The sequence below is a fragment of the Hypoxylon trugodes genome (genome assembly GCF_022578975.1).
Source record: "Hypoxylon trugodes strain CBS 135444 unplaced genomic scaffold F4822scaffold_10, whole genome shotgun sequence".
NCBI classification, from domain to species: domain Eukaryota; kingdom Fungi; phylum Ascomycota; class Sordariomycetes; order Xylariales; family Hypoxylaceae; genus Hypoxylon; species Hypoxylon trugodes.
In genome coordinates, this window is record NW_026250025.1 from 522447 (window position 1) to 538912 (window position 16466).

General features: G+C 47.0%; 6 protein-coding genes across 6 annotated transcripts; 4 read left to right on the forward strand and 2 right to left on the reverse strand.

The window, feature by feature from the left end:
- Positions 1-368: 368 nt before the first annotated feature.
- On the forward strand, positions 369-3391 carry F4822DRAFT_433784 (Het-C-domain-containing protein; the record flags this gene model as incomplete). Its single annotated transcript, XM_051461897.1, has 6 exons — positions 369-465; positions 565-591; positions 665-1222; positions 1304-1483; positions 1547-2094; positions 2147-3391. 6 exons carry the CDS (start codon positions 369-371, stop codon positions 3389-3391), a joined length of 2655 nt encoding a protein of 884 aa, XP_051309615.1.
- Positions 3392-3914: 523 nt separating this feature from the next.
- On the forward strand, positions 3915-5415 carry F4822DRAFT_53350 (cellulase-like protein). Its single transcript, XM_051463617.1, has 2 exons — positions 3915-4746; positions 4831-5415. The coding sequence occupies exons 1-2, from the start codon at positions 4300-4302 to the stop codon at positions 5164-5166; spliced, it is 783 nt and encodes a 260-aa protein (XP_051309616.1). The 5' UTR covers positions 3915-4299; the 3' UTR covers positions 5167-5415.
- Positions 5416-6152: 737 nt separating this feature from the next.
- F4822DRAFT_433786 (endonuclease/Exonuclease/phosphatase) lies at positions 6153-6992 on the forward strand (the record flags this gene model as incomplete). Its single annotated transcript, XM_051461898.1, has 1 exon — positions 6153-6992. The coding sequence occupies one exon, from the start codon at positions 6153-6155 to the stop codon at positions 6990-6992; it is 840 nt and encodes a 279-aa protein (XP_051309617.1).
- Positions 6993-7480: 488 nt separating this feature from the next.
- F4822DRAFT_417822 (glycoside hydrolase family 3 protein) lies at positions 7481-10910 on the forward strand. The gene has a single exon (XM_051459470.1). It carries the CDS (start codon positions 7826-7828, stop codon positions 10718-10720), a length of 2895 nt encoding a protein of 964 aa, XP_051309618.1. The 5' UTR covers positions 7481-7825; the 3' UTR covers positions 10721-10910.
- Positions 10911-11910: 1000 nt separating this feature from the next.
- Positions 11911-13677, reverse strand: F4822DRAFT_53413 (uncharacterized protein). Its single transcript, XM_051463618.1, has 6 exons — positions 13112-13677; positions 12851-13046; positions 12755-12780; positions 12600-12699; positions 12421-12548; positions 11911-12359 (listed from the first exon to the last, which is right to left on the reverse strand). The coding sequence occupies exons 1-6, from the start codon at positions 13343-13345 to the stop codon at positions 12018-12020; spliced, it is 1026 nt and encodes a 341-aa protein (XP_051309619.1). The 5' UTR covers positions 13346-13677; the 3' UTR covers positions 11911-12017.
- Positions 13678-14468: 791 nt separating this feature from the next.
- F4822DRAFT_440072 (choline dehydrogenase) lies at positions 14469-16089 on the reverse strand (the record flags this gene model as incomplete). The annotated part of the gene is made up of 2 exons (XM_051462708.1): positions 14469-15409; positions 15444-16089. The coding sequence occupies 2 exons, from the start codon at positions 16087-16089 to the stop codon at positions 14469-14471; spliced, it is 1587 nt and encodes a 528-aa protein (XP_051309620.1).
- Between the last annotated feature and the right edge of the window lie 377 nt (positions 16090-16466).

Consider the following 16466-nt stretch of genomic DNA (forward strand, 5'->3'; position numbering starts at 1 on the left):
ATCACCCACCTAACCCACCTACCCACATACAGTACCTGGGTTACCCATAGCAAGCTGAGCTTCTTGCTACCCCTCCCCCTCCTTTTTTTCTTCCTCCTGTAAGTAATTTCTGGAACGTGTAGTCCCTTAATAGTATCACATCACGTCACCCTTCAACCTTGACCTGGCAAGCATATTCATTCTTATTAGGTACGACATTATTATTATGTTGTCTTAATAAATCAGTTTGATTTCCGACCTATCTGCCCGTGGTCATAATTCTCTTTTTTTCAATTATTCCTGCCACCACTTTCGACAACAAAACCCCCAATTACCAACACTCATTAAATACATCATTCACAAAATATCATTGAATTGAGGCAGCCAAGATGATCACCCTCAAGCCCTTCCCCGCCTTCCTGGGGTTGGTTTTCCTATTCGTATTCGCCCGTCCTGCTCTTGCTTTCGGTGCTGGTAACATCGCTGGTATGTTCGATCATTCTATATTCGCCCTGTAGGCTAGATAGGTGGACAGGTTGTTATGCGGGAGGACTCTATGTTGACTAGGCTAACTTAACATTCTAGGCATCTCTCGAGTCGAGGGACAGAATTGTAAGTACCCCTCAAGTCCGATCTTGTAATAGGTTATCTTATACCTATGTATCTAACCTAGAGGTATAACTAGGGCGTCATGGAGATATTGAAGATACCCTTCTAACCATCTTAATGGCTCGAGCCGTTGGAGGCAAGAAGTTCGACAAGCTTATGGTATCTCGTGTTTACTTCGGAAACTGGCTTCGAGATTATTCCCAGGCTATTGATGTCGGTACCGTCAAAGCTGTCTCGGCCGAAGCCATCCGACTACTTCTTTGTGTCCTCGGCTTTTTGACCTTTGGATACGGTTCCAAGGAATTCGAAGTTACTGCTGAGCGTCTTGGTTGCTATAGGCCAGAAGACCATATCGATAACCCGAAGAACTATGCCGACAACCAAGATGCTCGACAATATGACCGCAGATTGCGTGGCCCAGTTGATGAGAGAGTTGAACTCGCCATCGACCCGGAGACAGGCTTGAAGAACTACATCGCGAACGAGCGTTCCAGGATTATGACATCGGCACTTCACGTTAGGCGACTGTTTAGTCGCTGCATTGAACTTGGTCGATCTTACAAGCGAAACAACAGGAAGAGCGACCTACACGAGGCTCTGCGATTGCTCGGTACTGGTCTTCACTGTCTTGAAGGTAAATACCCTGAAATTCTATATTATATGCCGACTTAGCTCTCGTATTGAACCTGAATTCATCTAAACTAACACGAAATAGATTTCCTTGCCCACAGTAACTACACAGAGCTGGCACTTATCGAGCTAGGCGAGCGTGATATCTTCCCGCATGTTGGTAGACGCTCTAGAATCCAAATCCCTGGCGCCCGGCACGAAGTCTACCCTTGTGTGACTGGAACTTTTGGAGGCGTCGACTTCCTACATTCCGTTACTGGAGAAGGTCAGTCTAACTATGAATATGTACCCTAGGATCCCATATATCATAGCTAACCAGGAGATCTAGTCTCGGATAAGCTTACACAGAACGAGATTCAAGAACTTGAGGGAACCCTTGAAGAGAGTTCAAGGAAGAACGATACTAGCATTCTGGAAGGACTCCTTGACAAAATCCCGGATGGAATCTTTGGCGGCGACAACAAGAAACAGAAGATGGAAGACATCCAGAGCAATGCTGCTAGCGCGCAGATGGCCAATACTTCCATCTCTCCAAGGGAACCAGAGGAATTTACTCGATACATCCAACAGGTCTACCAACAGGTTATGCCTGCCATTGAATTCCACGATGACCTCATCAAGGCTATTACCGAGGCAATCGAGAAGATCCCCGTCCTACCTCAACTTATCGAACAGCTTGAGGATCAGTTGTCGATGTGGGTTTTCTCAATTATGGCGCCTTTTGTTGTTCCCATCATCCAGCAGGTCAAGAATGAGCTTCGTACTGGCTCATCAGAGATTATTGAGAGCAGCAAGAACGAGCAGCATATTGTCTTCGACGATGATGAATGCACTGACCCAACACACTCTATGCTCTCTAAGGACCATTTCTCCAACGTAAGTCTTCTTTACATTCTGCCTTGACGTTCTTTTTACTAATTGCTTCTAGATCCTTAACGAAATTGCGGGTAAGACTGCTAGTAAGGTCGTCTATTGGGTAGTTCCTCAGATTATGGACGCCTGGGATGATGAGAGAGTCGACGTGGACCGTCTGAATGACCGCATAATTAACGGAGTCCTCCACCACCCGGCTCAGCGCGACATGGGAGAGGATGGAGCCCGCGATGGTCGACAGATCATGTTCCGTTCCGTCGAGGAATGGTGGAGCCAGATGGACGAGGATGCGAAGGATGAATACCGCCAGAAGCTCTCTCGCGATGGCGTCCTAAACGGCGAAAACCACAAGGAAGGAGTTGAGGACTCTGGCCACGGCTGCGGAAAGCCTCTTGGTATGCACAAGAACTTTGGTCAAGGTGGAAATGCTGAAGACCGTATTACCAACGCCGCTGCTGATGCCATCGTCGGAGGCGTTACTGGCGGTATCTCTGACTTTGTCAAGACTCAATCTGGTGGGCAGATCAACTTGCCGAACTTCGGAGGGCAGGAGTCTAGCAGTTCCGGTGGTGGAGGTGGAGGACTCCTGGGAGCTATTGGTAGTTCTCTACTAGGCGGTACTTTCAAAAGTGGTGAAACAGAATCTTTTGGAAGTAGACGCCAAGCCGATGATGGGTCTTATAGCGAAAGTCGAACTGAGTACGGACGCTCTGGAGATCGTTACGGCCAGGCCGAATATTCCGAGAGTCAACATACCGGAGGAGGCGAGAGTCGGGAGTACCGTCGTTACGAGCAAGATGACGATGGTCGAGGTTATGGATACCAAGAGCGTACTGACTCTCGTCCTAGCTACGGTGGTGGGTATGAGGAGCGCACGGAACGTCGATACGAAAGTAACGACGACAGCTACGGCGAATCTGGTGGGTGGAACCGACGCGGAGGCTATGACAACGATAACTCTGGCGGACGCCAAGAGGGTTACGGTAGCGATAACTACCGCCGTGAAGAGCGTTCGTATGAGTCTTCCTATGGTAATGATCGATACGAGCGTCGCGAGGAAGGTTCGGGATATGGCCGCTCGGGTGGATACGATCGTGAGGAGAGCTCTGGGTATGGACGTTCTGGTGACTACGGCCGCGAAGAGAGATCCGACTACGACGACCGCCGAGAGAGGCGTCGCGACGATGACGGTGGATCAGGTGGATTCCTAGATCAAGTTATAGATCGCGTCGGCGACGCTCTTGATGATGATAATGGCCGCCGCCGTCGTGATGAAGGAGGTAGCGGATGGGGCTTCTAATGAGGTTATGTTATTCAACGCGATGCCTTCTGGTATGCGATTGATGGTATTGGCGAGGAGTTCGGTGGGTGTGTTGAATGCTGCTACATGAGGTTAGGATGTGCGTTGTGTTGAAGATACTCCGAAAAGTTGTGACGTTAGGGGATCTACGTCGTCATCAGATACTTTTTCTCGCTCTCGATTTATAATCGATTTGCTTTTAAACGAATCAACGAAGTCATACGGACGATGTTCCCCTATGGTAGCTACGAAGTGATAAGGTACATGTAACAGATAACAGGTAACCATACATGCATAGGTATTCTTGCTTATGCCCCCGGGTCAAGCGTGACATCCATGCCTACTCCGCATTTGCCTATGCGGGGAGATCATCAAAGGGGTTCTCCCAGGTACACGTACCTGTAGCTAGTGTCTTCTCTGGTATATGACCTCACGGAGCTAGGTTCCCGTCGGCTATTGGACGCTAGGTCTTTTTCCAGATAGTCTTCCCAATTTTGCCAGACCCTTACTCCACCCAGTTAGGCTCCGTTCCATCAACGGAGCCCTATCTGCGACAATCACCTATATATCTCCCATTTAATATTATGCAAGATCCCACCACCGCGGCTTGCCAAACGACTTAGGGATTTTCCATGGCAAAGTGCCTAGAAATCGCATAGTGATGGAAAGAGATTACTGCTTCCGGTGGGCCATAGTGAGAGGGGATATGATCGGCGGCCCTGTTTTTCAATCTAATCGTAAATGGCTCAGGAGCAAGTTCCTTGAGATCATTTAAAGACAGGCCGGATTCCGGATTGCGTGCTTCAATCCTCTTCTTTTTCCTTTGGCCTTTTCTCCAATACGTCAAGACTATTCTAGCCAAACCTCGCCACCAGTGGATAAGAAAAGGTAGAAAAAAATACCCAAAGATGCAACTCACGACGATTCTGGGGCTCGCGGTCCTCCCGCTAGTAACCCGTCTTACTTCAGCACAGGGGGCATCCGGTAATGGAGAGACGACGCGATACTGGGATTGCTGCAAGCCGAGTTGCGGCTGGTCGGCGAAGACGAACAGCGGAAAGCTGATCGGAACGTGTAGCAAGTCGGATCAACCACTGAACGACAACGGAGCGACTAAGAGTGGATGCGACAATGGCGGTTCGGCCTATATGTGTAGCAACCAGAGCCCCTGGGCTGTCAACGAGACCCACAGCTACGGCTGGGCTGCTGTTCGTATCCAAGGCCAGACCGAGACTACCTGGTGCTGCGCCTGCTATGAACTCACCTTCACCAGCGGTCCCGTCAGCGGAAAGAAGATGATCGTCCAGGCTAGCAACACTGGTGGTGATCTAAACCAAAACCACTTTGATCTTGCTGTATGTTATAAACATTTTGTTTTAACCACCCTAACCTTATTTACCCCTTTATTTGTATCGAATTTCGACTAATACCTATTATAGATCCCCGGTGGTGGTGTCGGTCTCTACAACGCGTGCACGGACCAGTACGGTGCTCCTTCCAACGGATGGGGTGAACGATACGGAGGTATCTCATCGCGTGAGGCTTGTGATTCATTCCCTGCCGCCCTCAAGGATGGATGCTACTGGCGATTTGACTGGTTTGGCGGCGCCGACAACCCGGGCGTTTCCTTCAAGCAGGTTGCTTGCCCTACTGCTCTTGTCGCTAAGAGTGGTTGCTCGCGCAACAACGATGCCATCGACGAGACTCCTGTCGGTCCTAGCAGTGTCAGCACATACACAGCTGCCGCTACAGCCACCGGTAGCGCTAGTTTCTAAGCTAGGCACCTATCTATACATAGTGTGTGGTCAAATAGCGAAGACATATGGTGATATACCGATGGGGTAGGGTTGGCATGAGGAGACGGTGGATATATGTATATAGTTGATAGACGCTCAGCGTGGAAAGTACATACTTATACAGCTTCGTGCATGGCTTTCGATGTCTACCTTCCAACCCCCTATATCCATCCTACTTCTATTGGTTAGAATAACCATGTATGGTGTCTCCGAGTTGGTTCTAATTCGAGATTCTACCGTTTGAAGCCATGTCACGGAATTGTCTCTTACTGACGCTAAAACACGGCGCAGAAATAATAGTTATCACGTCAGTCGGATGCTACTAACATGTAAAAAAATGGTTGAATACCTAAGGGATCCGAATAAATCAATCCCATCCTCATAACTCGATCGTACTTAGGTAAGATCAGAATACAGTAGATTCTAATACCATAAGACTAGTTTTCGATCCGGGATGGGATAATCGAGATCAAATCCGGCTAGGAGCGTATGATTCGTACCACTTTCCACTGCCCACTCCGCTTCCCATAAGCAGTCACAAAACACCCAATGAAAAAAATTACTATAATCCCCCATGAGCACCTCGTATTGTCGTCACTTCTTGGCGTAAACGGCATTTATCCTAAAATCTGCAGGCCAAGCTGCTTCTGAGATCTAATGCTACCCCACGTGTCTCTAATAAACATAACTGTAGGCCATTTATCTCGAACAGTCCTCAAGCAGAAGCTTGAAAATGACGTGCTGTAGCTCGAGCTTACCTAGACGCCTTTAGTCTCCAAGGAATTCGGCCGAGAGACCAGTTGAAAGTTCGCTATAAATAATTGGTTCCGCAGAAGAATTAAGCTGTTAATCTGTTGTAGCATCGACCTAAACATTTTTGAATCATTCATCTATTTCTTCGTTTACCTCGTAAAATGTGGGCTGGCGCTCCCTTCGTTTATTCCCTGGCGGTGTTCAACGCAGCCATGGCGGCTAACCTGCCTTTGCGCATCGTCTCTTTTAATATTCGTTACGCCGCAACATCTCTCGATACAAACGAAAAGCCATGGGCGGACCGTCGCACAGGTCTTATCAACCAGGTCAATACAGTAATTTCCAATGCATCAACAGCTGGAGCTGTGTCCGTTCTGGGGCTGCAAGAGGTTCTGGATGCTCAACTAAGCGACATAAAAAATGGACTAGGATCCGAATGGACGCATATCGGATTCGGTCGCGACGATGGGAAGAAGTCGGGGGAGTACAACCCAATCATTTACCGGCCCGACACCCTCAAATTGGTGTACAGTGAACAGAAGTGGCTTTCGCCCACTCCAGATAAAGTCTCGTTCGGGTGGGGTGCTGGTAGCCGGCGAGTTGTGGTGATTGGCGTTTTCGAAAATGTCAAGACGGGGGAGCGTTTCATTCACGCGAATACGCATTTGGACAACGTGAGCTCACAAGCTCGGAGCGAAGGGATTAAGGTCGTGGTGTCGCGCATTCAGGCCGTCCAAGAAGAATACGGGCCTCTGGGTGTAACTCTCACAGGTGACTTCAATTCGGAGCCAGGTGGTGACGCGTATAGCACACTCGAGGATACAGGATATCTCACGGAGTTGTGGAACTCAGGAGCCACGCGGTTAGGGACTAATCAACTGACCTACACAGGCTTCTCGACAACAGGTAAGACTCGAATCGACTTCGTCTGGTTTGGCCCTACCGATGAGGACCGGTATTCAGCGAAACAGTTCGAGTTTTTAAATAATTATATCGACGGCGTCTTCATAAGCGACCATCGGGCTGTTGTTGCGGATCTCGTGTTGCTTTAGGATTAATAGTCTTGTGTTAAGATTGGGTCAGGAATCGTCACGGGCTGATTCTCATTACCTTGGAATGTTAGGCACCAAGTGTGATGGAATGATTTGATTTCGTTATATCCATGAGGCTACATATTTTGTAAAATCATACATCTATGATTAATATTACAATAAATAGCCTAGGAACTGGGTGTGATCAGTCATTTCATCAACGTAAGAACATGTCTACGTTGGCTATTAACAGGAAGAGGAATTGGAAACTTTTAATAAGATGGTTGATTTTCCATGTTTATATGGTTAGCTGCTAAAATTCAACCCCTTTATGACTTTTTCACTTGTTGAAAGAATAGACTCACGTATAAATGTATTTAAAAGTAATATTCTCTAAATGAGACTAATATGTACTTACAAGGATCTGCCATGAAACAGCCAACCAATGCCTGAAGCTTAAGACTCAACGCCAAGATGATCATCGAGTTTCAAGTTTCAAGTAAGAGTTCCAATGTCGGAGCCAATTCTATAATTATAATTATAAATATGTCTCGACTCTCTTGTTCTCGGTATCTAAAATCTATATAGTTGTAATAGATGCCTACATTTTACGGGGAAATCAATTAATAATGAATTCTTACTCTAGCTTCTTATAACATATTCTACTCATATTCAATTGGAATTGGGTTGTCCTTGAATATCTACTTTTTCAAGTTATCTTAATGCTTCCCACCATTCCTTAATCCACGAGAGCCATTTCCTTCTTAGCAATTTCGTCGTTGCAGAAACTTAGATACTTAACTTACTGACTCGCTTTTATCTGGAGGACACGAGGCTTCACGCCCCGCGTTACGATGGATTCCAGCAAGGAGCAATTGTTAAGCCCAAACTCCGAGCACGAGTACGAACACTTTCGTCGATCCTACGATGCTCGTTCGTCCTTCGATCTTGACTCCGATCTAGACGCGACCGAATTTTTACAGTCCGATCCCCTTACCTCCTCTAAACCGTCTTCCTCTGCTGCTGCTTTCTCGACACAACCTCGTAGTCGCTGGCTGCGGAAACCGTGCGGATGCCTCGCCGGCCGATCGACTAGATGTATAATCGGTTGCCTTGGCCTTTTTGCATTGGTATGGTTGGCTCTCGGTGCGGGGGGTTTCTTTGCGTTTAAAAAATACAAACAAGCGCCGCCAGATGGCTTGTCGCCACCATGGTATCCGACACCCAAGGGTGGTACCGCGAGGAGTTGGGCCGACAGTTATCGGAAGGCGAGCGAAATGGTTGCCAAGATGACACTACCTGAAAAGGTAAATGTGACAACAGGAACGGGATGGAAGATGGGACCGGCCGTGGGAAATACCGGCCCTGCGATCCACGTAGGGTTTCCCGCCCTGGCACTTCAGGATGGGCCTTTGGGTATCCGCTTTGCCGACAATGCCACCGCATTTCCGGCCGGCGTCACTGTTGGAGCAACGTGGAATAAAGATCTGATGTATCGATGGGGAAATGCTCACGCGATAGAGGCCAGGAAAAAAGGTATAAATGTGATATTAGGTCCTTGCATAGGCCCGTTAGGTCGTATGCCCGCAGGCGGAAGAAACTGGGAAGGTTTTGGAGCAGATCCCTATCTTCAAGGCATTGCAGCGGCTGAATCTATCAAGGGAATCCAAGATGAGGGTGTTATGGCTACTATCAAACATCTCGTCGCAAACGAACAGGAACACTTTCGTCAATCGTGGGAATGGGGTCTGCCGAATGCTCTGAGCGCCAATATCGATGACCGGACGATGCACGAGTTGTACTTGTGGCCATTTAGTGATGCGGTGAAGGCGGGTGTGGCCAGTATTATGTGCAGTTATAACATGATCAACAACTCGTATGCATGTGGGAACTCGAAACTTCTAAACGGACTGTTACGAGATGAAATGGGTTTCCAAGGCTTCGTCATGAGCGACTGGCTAGCTCAGAGAAGTGGCGTTGCTAGCGCTCTGGCTGGTCTAGATATGACTATGCCTGGCGACGGTCTATTCTGGGAGGACGGCAAATCTCTCTGGGGTCCTGAGCTTACGAGGTCTATTATTAATGGCTCTGTGCCGTTGGAAAGGTTGAATGATATGGTAACTCGAATTGTTGCTGCTTGGTACCAGCTAGGTCAGGATGATGAGTCCAAGTTTGACCGCAAAGGACCCAATTTTTCTTCTTGGACAGACGAACCCGAAGGTGTATTTGCGCCAGGCAGTCCTACGAAACAGGAATCAATTCCGGTGAATCAGTATATCAACGTGATGGCTGATCACGCGTCCATTGCGCGGCAAGTTGCAGCTGAAGGCACTGTTCTCCTGAAAAACGAAGGGCTGCTGCCTCTCACCCGAGATAATGGTACCCATTCAAATGAGACAAAATCGCGTGAAAGTCCACTTCAGGTCGCCATATTTGGCGAGGACGCTGGTCCCGGTCAAGGTCCTAATCACTGTCCGGATCGCGGTTGTAACCAAGGAACACTAGCCTCAGGTTGGGGTTCTGGTTCGGTGGAGTTCCCTTACCTCGTCACCCCGGTCGAGGCATTAGTTAAGAGTTGGGAAGATAATAAGGCAGTAAATGTGTCTACCTATCTAACGAACAAGCCACCATTTTCGAAACAACCTGGAATCTTACAAGATGCCTACTTATGTATCGTTTTCGCGAACGCTGACTCCGGCGAAGGGTATAAGGCCTGGGAGGGAGTGAATGGTGATCGACCTGACCTCTTCTTGCAGAAAGGTGGAGATGATTTGATCGTCCAAGTAGCACAAGGATGCCACGGTGGTGATGGCGATGTGCTTGTCGTCATACATACGGTTGGTCCTGTCGTGATGGAGAAGTGGATCGATCTACCTAATATTAAAGCGGTGCTCCTTGCGAACCTTCCTGGCCAAGAGAGCGGCAACGCCTTAGTAGATATCCTCTTTGGGGATGTCAACCCTAGCGGAAAGCTTCCATGGACTATAGGAAAGACCTTGGACGACTACGGCGAGGGTGCTAAAGTCATGTTTTTGCCAAATGGCGTTGTGCCCCAGCAAGACTTCAAAGAAGGATTATATGTCGATTATCGTTACTTCGACAAGTATGAGATAGAGCCACGGTTCGAGTTCGGGTTCGGGCTAAGTTACACCACCTTCGAAATCGCCGAACCCGTCGTCAAACAGCTCAAAGCGAAGGCCCCACTTCCTTCACCACGACCCAAGGATTTCGCTGTCCCACCCGAGTATGATTCTAGCATTCCCGACGAAGAGGAGGTACTCTTCCCGGATGGTTTCCATAAACTTGAGAAATACGTCTATCCCTATCTTGATGCTGTCGACGATATAGTGTCTGAACCATATCCATACCCTGATGGTTATGATATTAAGCAACCCTTATCCGGCGCAGGAGGTGATGAGGGAGGAAACCCCGACCTCTGGGAGATTTACGTTACGGTGTCTGTTAACGTCACGAACACTGGTGGTAAGGCGGGCAAAGTTGTCCCACAGTTGTATCTGAGCTATCCCCATACTGTTTCGTCAGTTGACTTCCCAATTAAGGTATTACGAGGATTCGATAAGTTATTTCTAGAGAAAGATGAGACAAAGACGGTTAGATTCAACTTGACTAGACGGGATTTGAGCTATTGGGATTCCGAGCTGCAAAATTGGTCTATGGTTGTCGATGGAGAGTACAAATTTACGGTCGGTAGGAGTTCAAGAGATCTACCTGTTTCGACAACTTGGTAGCCCACGTACAGCCAAAGCCCGATGAACAATACGACATACGGGCTAATTCCCAATTTTTGCATTTATAGCATAGGCGAAGGGAGTAGGTGTCGCGGGGAAAACCATCATCTTGTTATGGCGTTTATTTATTGTTGTCTAGCGTTATTCGACCCAGTTCGTGAACAATGAATTATGGAAATTATTCTTGAAACTCCGATCCGTATTACTGTCTATCCAAGGGAAGTACCCACGATAATGCTCATTTATAATATCCTCTTCCAGGTTATTTGTAAGTTCCACAAGATCATCGCGAGCTCGTCCCCTAGTTTTATAGATGGTTCATCACGCATATGAGAACCACCTTGCAATTGTTACGCGTTGGCTGTGATGGAGGTAAGTTGACTCAGCGCAAGTCACCGCCAATGATGTCATGACAAAAATAATCGAAATTGAAACTATTGTTGAGGTACTGTATATGGTGACTTTGGTAGGATGCACATATGTATCAGGACTTCTTCGTATATGTAACAGCTAGTATAGTAGGTATAGTAGATACACAGTCAATATATCACACAGGTTACATACCGTATCTCTTACGCATCCGTTTATGTTCCCAAGGTAGGTGAAATGGAACCATTAAGTACATACTCTTCCCGCAGTGCTGCGACCCTCGGTCCCCCACTGACGATCCATTTAATCCACCCAACCAGCTAACATTGTGGCGTTGACTGGAAAGGTAGTCTCTAAATTTTCTTTTCTTTTTTTATAAAAAGGAAGAAAAAGCACGAAAAATGGAAGCTCGGACGGCGATAGGGGACACATCAAAAGCTGAGATCGTATCAAATTTCGTCTCAAACACCTAGGAATTGAATTTCACCCCGGTCCATTTAGCAAAAGCCTCTAATAAACGCCACTGCAATGACTCTGCAGCTCTGTACAGTGAAAGCTAAGCGACCCTGGTTTCCAACTATGTTCCCCCACGGGATCCTTCTAAAAATTCATCATTCGAATTCACACAACGGCTTCGGCTTTCATGCGTTGTCTTTCGAAGCATCAAACTCTGAGTGGTTTTCCTTTTCCGGCAACAACGTGCAGCGTGTATGATATATTCTCCCGTCTACTCACCCACTCGAACTCTTAGCTGACGGTGGGCCTTGGTAAATTAATAAAGCATCATTTATGATTTGCACATAATATAATACATGAATATACATGAATATTCATAATTGCGATTTGCTAGCCGTTGTTCGCCATTCTTCTTCAAGCTCTCCAAAATCAGAATTATTATTCGGTTCATCTCCAACACATCTTCTCAATATTACGGATCGAGGATGATCCGTCTACAGAGTTCTCTTATCGTATAATCGCTCTCCTCATACAGGCCATAAAACCCCGCTGTTCTCTCAACTACAGCATACGGTACCCAAGAGGATAATGATTGCAGGTCTGGTAGTCGTTCAGAATCTACCGCCATGAATAAACCGATAAGCGTCCTTAACCAATTGTCAAGCCAGGGAAAAGGGACCACCGCGCCTGGATCCTCCGGGAAGATTGCATTAGCCCGCGTCTCGATATTTTCGCCAAGGTAGTGAACCGTTCCAGGATTCGCTGCCGGCCCCTCTTTGGTGGAAAGGTCTAAAGATATCAATTGCATCATGAGCTATTACACCTGTAAGTATAAGGCATGGAAATTATACAGGCCCTCTAGGTAGAGAACATACTTTCCCAACGTCCCAGAGATTTTGTTCTTTGGCTACATCGATAAGCTCCTCATCAGTTACGTCGCTATTACCAAAATCAATGAGCTTTAGATTCGGCGTGAATGCGTGCTCCCCAGGCGCGAAATCTCCTAGAAGGACTAGATAAAAATCAGATCCGCAGTTTCAAGCAATCAACATACCATTTCCAGCGTGGAAGTCATTATGGAGAAACCCTATAGGCTCGATTCCCGGCTTTGGGAGTTCTAGTTCTAGCATGCCATCTTGGCGATTCCTGGGCCACTATAACCAACTAGTCAGTAGCGTAGGGGGATTATGGGGCTAGAAGGTTACTTGCAGCCATGCCACAGCAGGCTCTTACAACTGGGGACACCTCTAATTAGCTTGACCAAAATCTAAACTTCTATGCCATAATGTCCATTCCTTGACTTACAGCATAAGAGAAATCTCCAAAGTAAACGGTTAGGTAGTCGCGTAACTCCTTGGTCCCTTGCCTTCCTAATGAATGCCTCTAGCGTGCCGTTCGGCAGCCACTCTAACATCAGCCAGTCCCCTTGAAGACCACTATTTTTTAGAGGGTCGTCGGCAATGTTGAGTATCTGGGCTATGTGCATTCCACCGCGTAGCAACTATTTTTAGCGATGTTAGCCTAAGTAAGCACAGTTCTGCGCCAGCTTGCTCAGAGAATATATACTTTAAGATGACCCCTTTCCGCTTGCATAGAAGCCAACGCCTCCTGATCATCGTAAGCGACTTTAACTAAAAAATCGGCCACATCCCACATCCCATTATTGGCATAAATGTATTGCACACGATGCGTACTACCGAATCCACCGGCGGCGACCGGTTGGCGATAAACAAAGCGAGAATCTCTCGAGAAGTACACCTCGAGTTCGTTGGCCAGATCTTGAAGTTTTGCAGGATCCATTTTTCGTGTAGATACCTACTTATGTAATCGTTATTGGATGGGGATTGCAAGTTAACTTAAACAATATTGGTTTAATTCTTATAATTGTTCCCATCCTAGAGCTAGCCAACCTCTTTGTGACCATGTTGGTCAAAGAGCCCGATTCTTCAATGAACTAATATAAGGCTTAGAGTTTGAAAACGGTATCAGCAGTAAGAGGCATTTAGCGTAGCGATGCGACGGCTTTGTCAGTTACATAGATTTATCATCCAGACAGGCGTCTGATTCATTATTATTATTTTTATTTTATAATATTACATGCCGAACAACAATCAATTCGGTTCTTAGTGCATCTATATCTCTACTTACTCTACGATAGCTTCAGCGCACATCCCTCAGCCTATTGCTTTAGCTTTGTGACTACCAAGGTACTGCAAAGGGTTTCTTGACATTCTTTAGAGATTGCATACTAATCTGCTATGAAATACTAGTATTAAAATAGTCGGTAACACGAATTTTAGCCTTACAAACACCCATACCAGTCCCCCGTGAGGAGTAGATAATATCAGTGACCTGGTTTTCAAAAAGAGATTGGAAAAGCATCGGCTTTCACCTTAACGCCACTCTTCATTTCGTAGACCACAGTGCGATACATTACAAGGTACATCCTCATGCATAAGAGGGCCAATGATAGAAAGAGTTGGATTGATAAGAAAAAGCAACCGAGGGGGGGAACCGTGTTACTATAGGTACTTCCCCCGTAGATTTAACAGCTATTGCTGCACTCAATGCATCCTACATATAGCTGGGCTTATATATCGTACCTCTTTAGCAAAAAGGACAATCGCAATCGATAATGATGCGTACATTTTACCCAAATTCTTCCATAACCCCCAAATCGATCTACGTCTAGGACTGATCTGTTCCGATTTAAATGCTAGCACTTTGTGGCACTACATAAGAGTGACGATGAATTTTTTATAGTATAAAGGGAAATGGGAAGAATATATCATATTATGAGTATTTGAGCGAAGGGAATGTTATAGCAATGTTTATTGATAGTTTGTGGCATGTCGCCGTAGCGTCTATGAATTTGTGAAGATTGTATGTGGGTTTGATGATGCATTGGTCGATATATTCTTTCTTAAGTATCATTGATGATCATGCTGGCTAGCTGCTCAGCCATAGCGTAGAGCGTAGCCTGTAAGTGCCCACCTAAAGGTGTTGGGATGATGCTTGCATCAGCAACTCTTAAACCTTTGACACCAAGCACTTTACCTTCCGCGTCAACTACTTTACCCATAGCTGCGGTTCCTCCAGAAAGATAATGCTGCATCCCCGCCCGCCGAATTCTTTCTTCAATTTCTTCATCACTAGAATCAGCTGCGAGTGGCTTCAAACCATCTAGCCCTTCTCCTGAAGGTGGAGTTTCACTCTCGATGATGGCTTTCATAGGGCTGGTCGCTAGCATGGCGGTCAGTGTTCGACGAGCGGCGTATATGAGCGTGTCGCGATCCAATGGGGTGGAGAAGTGGTTTGGTTGGATGCGCGGGGGGTCCTTCGGATTACTCGAACGAATCGACACCGTACCTCGTGATGTAGGAAGTAACAGCATGGTTGAAGTAGCGATGTGGGTGCCATCAACTGGAATGCCTGGTATTCCAGGTGGTAGGTAAAGAGTTATGACTTCGTAATAGCTTCTACCCCCCTCCTCCGCTTTGTATTCATGCTCCTTGATGATCTCCGGCGGGAGAGGCTCATAGATGACCCAGTCCCATGGCAGGCCTTTGAATAAAGAGGGGTTCTGCCAACTCTGACTTCCAAATGCATATCCTAAAGAAGGATCGCGCAAACGGAAAGCGAAGTAAACAGCAAAATGATCATGGAGATTCTGGCCGACCTGCGGAGATTCCCGCACAACGGGGATGCGTTGTTCGGCAAGAGCGGCGGATGGACCGATGCCTGATAACATAAGAATTTGAGGAGTACGGTAAGCACCAGCGCAAATAATAACCTCCTTCCGGGCTACGAGTTTTTGTCCGTCAATTAACTCCACTCCGGTAGCGGTGGTGCCGGAAAAGGTGACTGTGTACCGTGGTGTTGGTGAACACTTTCACACTGTGAAGCGGATAAGCTATGTTAGATGGCTGCCTCATGCCATTGCGAGAATTCTCGAGCATTTCTGTCAAACCTGTAATCGTGCCGCTTTTCTTCTGTAGATTGAGAGTCACTCCTAGCTCAGACCATGTCTCTCGTACCGGGCCACGGAGAGTATATTCACGTTGTCCGGGTTCGGATGCAGATATTGGAGTGACATGCATAGGTCCATCAAAACCATGTTCATCGGTATTCGTGTTTAGGCCGTGGAAGTTTTCTGACTTGCGGAACCAAGGTTTAAATCCCTCGTAGCCCCAGCGTTTGTCATTGACTACTTCAGCCCATTCGTCGTAATCCCTGGCGTCTGCACGTAACCAGCTGCCATAGTTGAGAATTGTACCACCACCGAGCGCCTTGCCAGTGTTAAGGGTATGTGTGCGACCAGCTGTATTCAGTACAGGGTCGCTTTGATAAGCATGATCAAACTCGCTACCGAGAAGTGACAGACCACTCAAGAAGCTGGCAGCGGCAGTATTCCCAGATGGATCGGATCCCGTTTCCAGTAGGATAACTTCAAGCTTCCCACCGCTCTGACTCAGGCGTGAGGCCACGACGCATCCTGTCAACCCACCGCCAACAATGATATAATCCGCAACAAGGTAACCCATATTGGGTGAGTTTTTTTTTTGAGAACAATTGTGATGGGTACGAGGGATTGGGAATATCACGGTAGGGGACGAAAGTGGCTAAATAAGTGAAGGGGATGTAGATGTGGGATGTAAAAAATAACGGGATGGCTTCATTTATTGCGTGCAATAGGTGTTTCATTGACCGCATTACCGACTTTGTATGTTTCTATATTTCTATTGAATGATTAGGCTGGGCATGCGGCATTTGTATGGCTGCCCTCTCGCTATCCCTTGCTTAGTAGGTACCCAGATACTAACAAAAGTGACTTTCGGTAGTAAAGCCTCTACATTATTACCATCGAGGGAATCGTAGTGCTCTATAGTTGGCTGAGTCTAGGTAGGGAGGTATGTATAAT

Bases quoted from the DNA above. Each gene is read 5' to 3' on its own strand.
- F4822DRAFT_417822 (XM_051459470.1), top strand. From the start codon at position 7,826: ATGGATTCCAGCAAGGAGCAATTGTTAAGCCCAAACTCCGAGCACGAG.
- F4822DRAFT_53413 (XM_051463618.1), bottom strand. From the start codon at position 13,345: ATGGATCCTGCAAAACTTCAAGATCTGGCCAACGAACTCGAGGTGTAC. The intron at 12,700-12,754 runs GCAAGTAACCTT...AGTTGGTTATAG, and splicing joins GAGCCTGCTGTGGCATGGCT to TGGCCCAGGAATCGCCAAGA. The intron at 12,360-12,420 runs GTATGTTCTCTA...CAGGTGTAATAG, and splicing joins ATCTCTGGGACGTTGGGAAA to CTCATGATGCAATTGATATC.
- F4822DRAFT_53350 (XM_051463617.1), top strand. From the start codon at position 4,300: ATGCAACTCACGACGATTCTGGGGCTCGCGGTCCTCCCGCTAGTAACC. The intron at 4,747-4,830 runs GTATGTTATAAA...TACCTATTATAG, and splicing joins AAAACCACTTTGATCTTGCT to ATCCCCGGTGGTGGTGTCGG.